The 12,532-nt window shown below is 35.1% G+C and overlaps 1 protein-coding gene across 1 annotated transcript; it reads left to right on the top strand.

The window, feature by feature from the left end:
• Positions 1-345: 345 nt before the first annotated feature.
• LOC128729457 (golgin subfamily A member 6-like protein 25) lies at positions 346-7,376 on the top strand (the record flags this gene model as incomplete). Its single annotated transcript, XM_053823044.1, has 9 exons — positions 346-366; positions 1,369-1,551; positions 3,091-3,258; positions 3,334-5,391; positions 6,170-6,406; positions 6,486-6,848; positions 6,928-6,998; positions 7,090-7,224; positions 7,286-7,376. Coding segments are annotated over 9 exons (3,327 nt in total), but the record flags the coding sequence as incomplete, so codon positions are not given.
• Positions 7,377-12,532: the final 5,156 nt, after the last annotated feature.

Below are 12,532 nucleotides of genomic sequence, written 5' to 3'. Positions count from 1 at the left end.
GTTCCAAATTTTCGCGTTCAATAGTATAACTGGTATTTTATCGTTATGATGTTCAAGGAAAAACATTCATAAAGCACGTTAAAAATACGAGCACATACCTCATGAGCCTATTCCATTGTCGTGAGTACAGTGACCTGCTCATTATTGGTTTCTAGAAGTTATGTCGTTTGCGAAATTTTTTCCCAGTACGGTGCCAGTAATGTTTTACAATATTCTGATAGGCTAATGATATTTTGTTGATTTCATTGTATACTCACTGCGCGCATACAATTTAAAGTTTTCTGTTCAAATCATTACACAACAAGTAACACAACCACTGATAAACCGTTCACCAACGTTTTATAGGAACATACGGTACACGATTTTGTGAGTAGCAATTTTTTACACAATCTTGCTCTTTTCTCACTAATTAATTGATTTGGTATGAAATTTAATACAACATCGACATGGTTTATTTTCACCTTGAAATATTTTCTTCTACAATTGTTCGTTCTGTTCTGTCTAGTTTTCTGGTTACTAGATTTTTTCAATTTTTTCTTAAAAGTACAGATTTTGTTTGCTGCAGCAGTAATCGATCAAATGAAGTTTGTTACTTCTTTTATATCTCCTTCTATCACCAAACATATACATATTTTTACAAACACGCTGCAATTATTAAAAATCATCGGAAAAAATATACATTCATTTATTTTAATGGCACAATGCAGAAAAATGTATACAGATATTTTTTCAACAAGCAGCTTAAGACTGATTATATTATACACCCAATTTTTATTTTAAAATCACTATATATCAGCTATCAGTAACAACAGAATCAATCCATCTATAACAACTTTAAAAATTATACTATGTTCTTGTAAACAATACACATGAACATTACACATAATCATACATTGTTGATAGTCAGACTGTATTGAGCTTACGGTTTTAATACAAGCTTATCACTTATCTTGTTTCAATTTACGTCCATTTTATTTTGCCTGTTAAAATGGATTTAAATATTCATGATCATGCGACTAAATAGTTTCGTTTACTACGTTTTGTGGATTGTTCTAATTGATTTCAATTATCTTAAATTATGCCAATACTTAGCCTGTTTTATATACAATATTTATAAACAAGTCTTCTATACGATAAAATGTCCACACATAACAATATCTATTTTCGGCTAGCAATGCTACAGTATTTGCTTTTGTTTAGAAATTAACTATAACATTCCATTTTGATTTGATTTTCTTTCTTTTCTCTTTCGCGATTCTTTCTCTCGTTTTTATCTTTTTTCATAACCTGTTTCATTGAACCCGATGATGCGCTTCCTTCGACTCTGCATCACATCAAACCTGAACAAATTACAATATTATCACGCAGTCCGACGCTGAACGATCAAGAGCGGAATCTGCCGCCTTGCAAGAGAAGTTAGAGAAGAGCCAAGGGGAAGTCTATAGACTTAAAGCTAAACTTGAAAACGCACAAGGTGAACAAGAAAGCTTGAAACAGGAAATGGAAAGAGGCCAGGCTGGTATACAACGAATTGTTAGTGAAAGAGATAAGGTAATTTCCTGTTTCTTTACTTTGTTTATTTTTCATATAACATATCCTCACACAGCTGGCATTATTATCTACATTTCACAAATCTATTGCTCCTTTTATTGGCACGAGATCGATGCTGATCACAATTTTTTAACATTTACCGTACAAAGTAGATAGTATTGCTGTTCGGAGAGTGAAAAACTAAATGACAAACGAATATTTTGATTGCATTCCATTAGTTAAAATATGATTAATTGTTTTTATGCGGAATAGATTTAAAGTTAATACATGTGTATCAAGAGTCAACGGCACGTATTTAGAATGTGTAGTGCTCTTTTCTAATTATTTTTTCATCAAATGCTCATTTTTCAAACTCCTTTCTTAAACTATATTTTTATATGAGATGAGTCTAAGCCATATCATGCTAGACACGCCATTTAAACAAATAATCATCATTATAAATTCTGTCATAAGACGCTACTACAGAAGTACAAATTGTTGAATTCTCATCAATTTATTAACATTCCTTTTTAGTAGACTATATCCGTCGTATGTTAAACCATATGGTTTTTTCAAACAGTTTCAGATACAATTACTTTTCTCCTGTGTTTACCGCATAAGAATAATAAAGTTATATTGAAGTTATTTTCTAAAACAAGCTAAGAGTTGTCAGAATCGGCATATCATCAACACTATCATTTCGTCATGTTGTATCGCATTCATAAATTACAATATGAATCGTATGAGTGTCGTAAAGCAAAATATAGCAGAATTAAGTATTAAAAACTATATTAACACACAATAATTGTAAAATGGAATTGATAAGTAGTTACTTGTTAATCTGCAAAATCTTAACAGAATTAAAAAAGTACCAAAAATCCACATAGCAATTGGTTAGCTTACAATACCTTTTTTTAAAAAGTTCTCTGTTAAAAATCTCTCAACAAATCCTTTTAACCAATGGCTGAAGCATTTGAAACATACTTGCTAGAAAAGCTCTGTTCCCTAATTAAAGAATGCTATGATTGTTTATCACCATGTCGAATGTAAAAACAGCTAACTACTTTCAAATCCATGCTGTGAGTGTATACACCTGCATATACCTGCATACATTTAAAATGTAACCGATGTCTAACTATAAGTCCTATTTAGAAAATTAACATTTCACGGCTGTTTGTAAATAATGAATGATTGGTAGCTCAAATCTGTCGCTCCTGCAGTACGTTATCACTCTACGCTTTGTAATGTAAACTCTATTATCTGTATTATTTCCCTAAATTAAATCCATAAACTACGGCAGCTTTCAATGATCTCACTTTAGAAACATAGTCTGCTTTTCAACATTTTCATTCAACATTTTCATGGCCATGTACTATCAAGGAAATAAATGTAATGCCAGGCTCACATGAAGCTGCAAATACACTGTTGTTTCTTATTTTGAACTATTTCAACGACATCGACACAAAGTTTCAGTTCGGTTGTCGTACACCGATGATTTCTGTTCATAAAACACACTATAAATGATTTTGTCAATCATGCCGCATTATCTCATGTATCCAGGCATACGGTGAGCTGGAAAAACACCGTGAAGAGCTTGAACGAACTCAAGCCACTCTTGGAAAATCACAACTCACCCAAGAAAAGCTTCAAAACTCCCTCGACAAAGCACAAAACGAAATTGACCATCTTCAGGAGAAACTTGACAAAAGCGGCGGAGAAACACGAAGGGTAAGTACTGCACACACACCCGTGTTTGCAGGCACGCGTATTTTTATTTTCTATATTTCAAACTTCTCTTTACAGCTGCAACTCGAGAAGGAAAAGATCAACTATGAGTTTGAAAATATTCAATCTCAGCTTGATAAATCTCTTGGTCAATCATCGAGAATTCAGAAAGAGAAAGAAGCCGCACAAATGGACCTCGATCGTTATCGAGACAAAGCGGATAAACTGCAAACGTCTCTAGCCCGCCTTCAAAAAGAGCGTGATGTGCTTTGTGACGAGCTAGAGAAATTAAAAGAAAAATCAGAATCATCCCAGAGTACGGCGCTCAAGTATCAACGTGAGCGTGATGCCATCCAAACCGAGCTAGAGGTCGTCAAAGAACGATGGGAAAAGGCCCATCAAATTCATCAAAAGCTTCAAATGGAACGGGACGACGCCATCACAGAAATTGATATCCTTAAGGAAAAGTTAGATAAGGCGCTGTTTGCAAGCCAGAAATTGATTGACGAGAAGGACACGTCTACTAAAGAGTTTGAGAAGATGCTCGAAAAGTATGATCGCGCTCAAAACGAAATCTACCGGCTTCAATCGCGTGTTGATACAGCAGAAGCAGATCGAAACCGATTGGAGGTAGAAGCTGAACGATCCGCGTTGGCCGCGTCGAAAGCTCGAGAAGATCTTCGTAAGATACAAGAGGAAACTACACGGCTTCAAGAGGCTTGCGATCGTGCTGCAATGCAGCTTGGCCGTTCGAAAGAACTCGAGGACAAGGCTAAGGAAGATGTGGATATGATTCGCGAGAGGCTAGATAAATGTCAGACCGACTTGCGACGGGCACAATCAGAAAAAGACAATCAGCAGGCCGAAATTGAACGGTTAACCTATGAGCTGGATCGGTCGCACAACCTCTATACCAAGCAGACAGCTTCACTTGATTCCGCTCAGGAAGAAATCGCTCGCTACGGATTAGAAGTCGAAAAAATGCGCGAACGTTATGAGAAAACGGCTGCCGAGCTTCGTCGTCTTCAGGAGAACGAGTCATTCTCGCGCGAAGCACGTCGCATGAAGGACGAAAATGATCGTTTACGAGAAAAATACGACAAAGTGATCGTCGAGCTTGAGAACTTCCGAGGAAAATCGCAGTACGAGCAGGAGACCTTCGACAAGATGAAGGAAAAATTCGACGCACGAGAAAATGATTTCCAGACTATGGAGCTAAAATTACATGAAACAAGCCTTCAGCTGGATCTAGCTAGAGCTGAAGTGACAAAACTTATCTCCAACCAGGACAAACAACGGGCCGATGCTGAACGAGCCCATATCGAGTATGAAAAAATACGGGACAAGCATGAAAAATTGATCAAAGAAGTGGAACGAATGCGACAAAATCCACAATCGGCCATTAGCCCTGGCGCATTGGCCGCTGCTACTAGCAGCGTAAGTTTATCTGATAAGAATGAGTTAGAACGTTTGCGGGAACGACTTGAGAAGGCGCTGCAAAGTCGGGATGCCACGGAGATGGAAGCTGGGCGCTTGGCAAAGGAACTCGAAAAAGCACAGTTACATTTGACAAAACAGCAAGAAGTTTACGAAGCAACCCGTATCGAGTTTGAGCGTATGTCCGCTGAGCTCACTCGCGTGCTTGAACGACTTGAGAAATCTGAAGCTGAAAAAGAAACGCTTCGCCAATCGACTAAAATATACGAAAAACATCACCAGCAGCACGCTAGCAATCATCACGTAGAGCAAAGCTTACTGAAGCTCGAGGCCGACAATAAACAAATGATGGCGGAGCGCGATCAGCTAGTAATGCAGCTTGAAAAAAGTCAGGACATGCTAATGAGCTTCCAGCAAGAGCTTAATGCTGCCGAATTGGAGCTTCAGCGTCAGTGTGAGGAAAATCGACGCCTTAAGAGCTCACCACAGCAACAAGGTGCTGCCGCTGCCCCTGCCCAGGCATCCCTTCAAGAAATGCAAAACTATAAGAAAGAAATTACGAAACTCAAACAAATGCTTCAGGAATCGGGAGCTCGTGGAGATAACGAGCTCGAGCAGTGGCGTAAAGTGGTGGAGCAGGAGAAGAATCGTGCAGACCAAGCTGAAAAGGCTGCCATCGAGTTACAGAAACGAATGCAGGTTGGAATTCTTTCAAAGATTTGTTTTAATTTTGTAAATGTTGTCTTGACAGAATTGTTTTATTCAAACCACACAAATTATATTCACCCAATTGTCTTTCTCAAGAACAAGCTGACGTTGATTATTTTTTTCGTTGGTTTCAATACTATGGAGCCAGTGAATAATACTGCGGTAATTATAAACCGTATTGTATTACTAGCTTATGGACCTATTTAGAGCTGCAACCGCTTGGCAGTCTTGGCCTATAATAGAAGACACTCATCTTTATCCCAGTTTTTTTTGGCGGACATATCTACGCCATAACTCTTTCTGCTTTTTCCTATCACGTCTCCTTGGTCCATGTAGACCGACTAATAGAACTTTCTGCGAACCAGATCGTTCAGGGACATTCTAATGTCATGACTAGCCCACCAAATCTTGGCGAATCTAATTTGCTGCACAACAGTAAGGTTGCCGTACAGTTCGTAAACTAATAATGTCTATGTCATCAGCGTATGTCAGAATCTGGTAGGATGATTTCTAAAGAGACCTCTCCAGAGTTTTGGATAGCCATCTTTAGCGTTAGGTTGTAGCGGAGACGGTCTATCTCATCCTTGGTAATAGCAAAAGGCCTTGAATTTTTCAACTAAAGCTTGCCTTAAGCGTTAATACTAATCAAAAAACTTATGAAAAGTTGAGTAGAGATACAAAACCTCAGTTATCAAAGGACTGTGCATGTATTGGGAACTTCATTTTTTATTGGTGTCCTAAATCATCTGATGTAATTTTTATTGTGTAGGTGATGGAGCAACAATTAAAGCAACAGCTCTTGCAAATGACCAACATGCAAAAGCAATTGCAACAACACTCTACACAACAACAGCAACAGCAGCAACAACAGCAACAACAACAACAGTCCCCTCCGAATAAAAAAGAAATGGATAAGTTGCAAGAAGATCTAAAGGCAGCATCTACACAACGCGATCAGTTCCAGAATCAGCTAGAGCTACTTGTACAGGAACTGGAAAAGAGCCAAGTAATTTGGAAAAATGAAATAATACAATTCTTCAAAATGCACATATTATTGTTTAACGTATTAACTGTTTTATTTTTAGACTGAAGCTCTAGATGCAACAAAGAGAAGCCAACAGCATCAACAACAGCTAGGCCAACTGCAGCAACAAATTCAACAGTTGCAGCAGCAATTGCAACAAGCAACGCAGGCTGCGAATCAAAAGGTAGCGCAGAATGTAGGTGTTACTGAAGCAGAACGCAAGCAACTAGAAGCACAAATGAAACAAATTGAAGACGCAACTCGATTGTTGGAAAGCGAACGAAAAACGTTCGAAGATCAACGTAAAGTCATCGAAAACAAACGTAAAGAGTTGGAAGACAAGGAGAAGAATCTCATTGAATTTGACAAGCAACTTAAGAAGCGCAAAGAACAAATGGACCAACTAGAAAAATCGCTGCAAAAGGTACAAATTGATCAATTATTGGAACTGATGTTTTACACTCGAAGACAATATGGCTGATACTTTTATGTTTTAACTACAGGCTGGCGGTACTGCTGCTGCTGCTGGAGAATTGAATAAACAGTTAACAGAAACTCAGCAGATGCTAGATAAGTATGTAGTGGTTGAACAGACGTTTGTTATTTTGCCCAAGTTTGTTACTAATAAATTCATAATGTATTTGTTCTTTTTCTTCGTTACATAGAGCGTCCAAGGATCTTGAAGAAGCCAGAGAGGAAGCAAAACGTTCTGCAGCAGAAACGGAAAGACTATTACAATTGGTGCAAATGACACAGGAGGAACAGAATCAGAAAGAAAAAACAATAATGGATTTGCAGCAGTAAGTATAATTGATGGAATCAAAAACTGCATACACTTATCAAACTAACTTATATTTCCAGAGCCTTAAAGAATGCTCAAGCAAAGTTAAAAACAGCACAAGCGCAGTCACAAGATGCGGGACCGGCAGGATTTCTTAAAAGCTTCTTCTAAAAAGGATCCAACTTTGATGCACTATATCATTAATGAGCTTGTGTTACGAACACGTGCTATCTGTTAGTTTCGGTTCGAATGAGATTTCTACTATGGCAGTACAACTTAATAATAAAAACCCTTGCAAGGTTTAATGGTTTGCTTATTCTAGTAAAATGATTTTATAGTTTTGATGCGCCAATTATTACCATTCCCAATGCACGACGAAAGTGTACAAAAAATCGATTGTGTCAATGAATAGGAGATCACCATTTGATTTGATTTGAATCGAGCCATCGGGAGGTGCTCAGTCGCATGTAAAATAATTAATGATTGGTGGAAAATAGCATGAACATGTGTACAAATTTAACATCAACGTCAGCAAACATCGTTAACCTATTGGTTAACCATTTATTGGTCATCCTATATTTTAAGCAATAATCTTACATTCGCTGTAACAGTACACCTGCCAAAGGGAGCGATGATAAAAATAAGCGATAGAAGAACATGCCGTAAAATAATAATTAGTGAAGTATGATATAAATCGCTGCCATTTACTACTATTATCATTTTGACATGATAACGGAAACACAAACAATACGCATGTCAAAAACATCAGATGACAACCATATGATGAAGCAAGGATTAGTTACAATACATTTAATTTAACGCATAAAGTTTTATTTAACAACAAAGGTTGATGTATTATTGAATCATTTGTAACGAGATTATTCATCATTCAGAATAGTATTAACTAAAAAAAATCTAACCACTATTATGGTCACATTGAGACATTGGATGTATTTTTATTTGATGGTAATAATTTTGAACCATACGCAACTGTTGAATAGTTGATACCAAAATGCTAAAAAAAACAAAAACGGAAAGATGCTATGGAAAATAAAACATGCATAAGAGCAAAAAATACACACGAGCAATAGACAATAATAGGATTCCAGTGCAAGTGTGTATATAAAATTTATGCCAAGCTGCTGCGAAACGTGATTAAGTAACCATTAAAGAAAGTGTTATATTATTTGTTCATGTTTGTTTATGATATTTTTCTAGACAACGCTTCGCTTTGTTAGAAGAATGTAACAAAATAATTAGAAAGGCTTGCACTGCTCAACCTGTCGATTCAAAGCTATATCTTCATTGAACACGTAATATAAATCGATAATATGAAATCAACGATTTCTCATCAAAAGCTAGCTATCGATTTAGCGTCGTTGTCGTTATCGAAAATTAATCCAAAATTGAACGTAACTGTACATTTAAATTATTCGCATTCAGTGTATTACTCTAAAATATTGCAGCGCGATTTCAACGACTTGATCAATTCCATGAGCATATGAAAAACTTTATCAACACAAGATATCATCAAAAGAAAATTAACCGCTCCGCTTGCTTCATGGAATGATTATGCTTATTGCATTGCAAATAACTCAACTATGAAAGATTGAAATTATTTTAGATGATCAATATTATTAGATCATTTTTGTTTCAGCTTAATATGTTTGCGAGTAAAATTCTATGATCAGTTCAGTTTCATCTCGAGCAACATATACCAATCAAATCACCTTGTTCATATTCTAGATTGTATATTCAATATTTCTTCTATGCGTATGTGACATCAGTCTCAAAAATCCTTTCGAATAATATTGAATGTGCATACTTGCCGACAAATTTTCCTATTGAGCACCTTCTTACCCTCTAATCTTCTTACGCACAATGTCGACTGTTCTATGTGTATCGTACCGAAGTTCAGCGTTGTATCAAAATTGCTGCTTGCCAGATGGAACTTTAAAACGATAGGATGAATCTCTTCTCTACAAATCCGATTGTTCTAAATTTAAGTTCATAAGACAAAAGCGAGCGTGAAGCCAAAATCAACCATAAGGTCAGAAACTTTTATTTAAATGGAGTATAGAAACGAACCGAAAGAGAGCAAGTGAAAGAGAGAGAAAGGAGAGCAGCAAAGATATTAAAGTTGGCAGTGTCGTACGCATTCATTCACCAATTTCATGCAATGTTTACCTATTCAATTTTGTATATTGGTACGAGAATGTTTTGATATAATTGAGATTTATTTCATGTGTTTTTATGTCTATTATTTATAAACTTTATATATCATATACATTGGTTTGTTCCTTTTTTTTTAACAACTCTTGGTAAGATATTTTGAGTGCCTTAAGTTCTGTTGATTATTTTATGAAATGATATATACTTTCTTGGTATATAGTTACACCGCTCCTAATTAAGCAGAGCTCCTTGATACTTTTACCTGTCCGAGATGCAATATTTGAACGATAGAGGAATTGTTAAAACAAATTACTGCGAAATATATAAAAACGTGCATGTATAGAATTAATTATAGTTTTCATCCACATATTAACAAATTAGAAATTTGGTTAAGTAAATAGGTTTGGTTCATTAGCTTATAGATTAAGCTGAATAGCAAATATAATTTTTAGGACAGAAATAAACATTTTAGTTTAATGACGATTAATAATTAAGAAACGTTGGGTACCAGATTTACTTCGATTTAACATCAGTTATGTTATTTGTGTTATTAATGAATAAGGTGTTGCAAAAATTGCATGTCAACTATTTGATTCTAGTAAATGAATAGTGCAAGGACAATCATATAATTTGATGTACAAATTGTATGGTTTTATTTTGTACTGTACAGTAAAAGTTGGGTTTTCATCAGTTCTTGTCTCAAGGCGAAATTTCAAAAACTACAATTGGAACCATTTTTTTTCATTTCACCCTAGGAGCTAAAATATTCGCCACATTTAGTAGCAATAAATATATAAATTGATTTTTCAGATGACTCTTTATCAGATGCATTGTAGAGAATACACAGGTATGTTAGTATACAGCTTGAACAGAAATCGTTCTTCAATAAAGTGTTACAAAAACGCGTTATTCAATAGCAGAAATGAATGAAAGAAGGCCAAGCCTTAATTACTCAAGCGCAGGTGTTTCTGTTTAATTTTATCTGGCAAGTTTGCTCAAATTTGCTGTGTCCAAAAAAATCAACGGCAACGCAAAATGCTAACGTATTTTTCAAGCTAACACACCTATAATTGGTTAGACTTGGGCAAAATATATTTCACAAACGTTCAACTTTTGATTGTTAGAGTATATTTTTGTTACAAATTGAAATAAAACTGTACAGAATAACATGTTGAATATCTAGACCAAAAAGGACCAGTTTTATGCCAGATTCAAAAAATCTATTTATTTTTGTCTCTACACTAAGGCTCTAGCACATGTAGACGCAGACTACTCGAGTCAAGTGCGTCTTCAAGATATCGTTGCAACTACATCAAGTATTCCTATCACCTTTTAGGGTACTACAAAAACAAAACTATTATTCGTATCATACATTAACTATTAACTATCCCTATTACAATACTTCCTGGTAATTTAACTTTTACAATATTGCAACGTAGCGCATGAAACAAATGTCTTACCCCTAGTATTTTTAGTTTCTTTCATGAATTGCTTATTTTAAATGACTTTGAGTTTACGACTTGCAATGGGTGACTTGTATTGAATAATGTATAAATGGTTTTATAGCAAATTAATCTCAGTTACCGCAGATTTGAGTGATTTCTAGCAAAATGTTCTACACATTATTATTTTTTCCTATAGTGTATTATAAATAGAATACGAGATATTAATATAACAAATGTAAGAAAATCTGAGGCACAACTACATAGAGCACTCATAAAATATGAATGGAATGTAAGGGACAAATTAAGGGAATGTTTAGCAAAGGCATTATGTCAAACTGTAGTGGTATCGAATTGCGACCGCTAATACAAACTGTAAAAGCTACAGCTGAACCACAAATAAATAAAACAACTTAACAAAATAAAACTTTCGCAAGAGTGCTTTTCTGATTTACATATCGTAAACATTATTAAGCACAGTAATATGAAAACAAACTAGAACGACCCAATCATTAGGAAAAGCGCTACAAGTCACAAATATATAAATGGATACTTATTTTGAATAATATTACTAAAAAGCGATGGTTCAAAGAGTACTAGAACATGTATAAGTAGCTATACAAATACACGCACGCAATGCAAATAGAAAAGTATATACATCGCATAAGCTAAGTCTCCCTCAAGTTATACAATATCCATAATTCCAATAGTTATTCACTAACGAATAGTAAGTGATAATTTATGGTCAACGAGATGTGTAGGATAATGTCGAATACAAAAGCCGATAATATAATTATAAATAACAAACATAATCACGTTAATATGAAATCCATCAAAGAAATGTATAGCTTAGAACAACATAACAAATTCGAAAAAAGCAAAACTATGGTTAAATATCTCAATTAATGAGGATCAGATTATGATTGAGTCGTCATAAAAGAAAAACCTAATAACCAAAGCAGGATGATTGGCAAAAAAATGTTTAAGAGCAACCTACAAGAGAGCTATATTAATTTATGCATCGCTACAACCGACAGCAATCGAATCGAAATTCAAAACGAACTAATTTAAACACCCACACGAAACGAGTATTAGAAGGATGAAGAACAATACCTGGTTAATAATCACTCTGTTACATGTTATTGTATGAAATTATCAAAACAAAACAACACAAATTTCGAAGCTAAACATTATGTGTGCAAACATAGTTAAAAATGGAATAAACTCGTTGAAATCGTAATATCAACAAAATAAAAAGAGTACTGTCATTGGAGCGATAAACAGCTTTGATTATGTCCGACAAGTCGTGCTTGCATCAAACCACTTCACTTAAAAATGTTTGTGTTCGGATAACTGACGAACTGATTTAAACGCGATAGCTCAATCTCTTTAATAATACTAACTACATAAGACATTGTTTAAGGGAATATTATGCCTTTTCCAAATGCTTTTGTTATTCAAACTTTGATGTGTCTATTCGTCTTTCTTTTCATGTCTTAGTATTTGTTGTTTTCGCTCAATTCCTAGCTTCGTCTTTGAAGGTTTATTATTTCATTTAATTCATCTTTCTCTGTTGCTTTTGAAACACGTTATACATACGGCTATACAATGCTTTTTTAAACTATCCTGAACTCTTTGTTCCACTTATCTACTACAAATCTTCAACAAATCTAATACAAATCTACTTTCAGTCATCATAGAAATTTTGAAACT

Source organism: Anopheles nili, assembly GCF_943737925.1.
Source record: "Anopheles nili chromosome X unlocalized genomic scaffold, idAnoNiliSN_F5_01 X_unloc_14, whole genome shotgun sequence".
Classification (NCBI taxonomy): domain Eukaryota; kingdom Metazoa; phylum Arthropoda; class Insecta; order Diptera; family Culicidae; genus Anopheles; species Anopheles nili.
The sequence above is the reverse complement of the archived record's forward strand: the minus strand, read 5'-3'. Positions and strand labels throughout refer to the sequence as shown.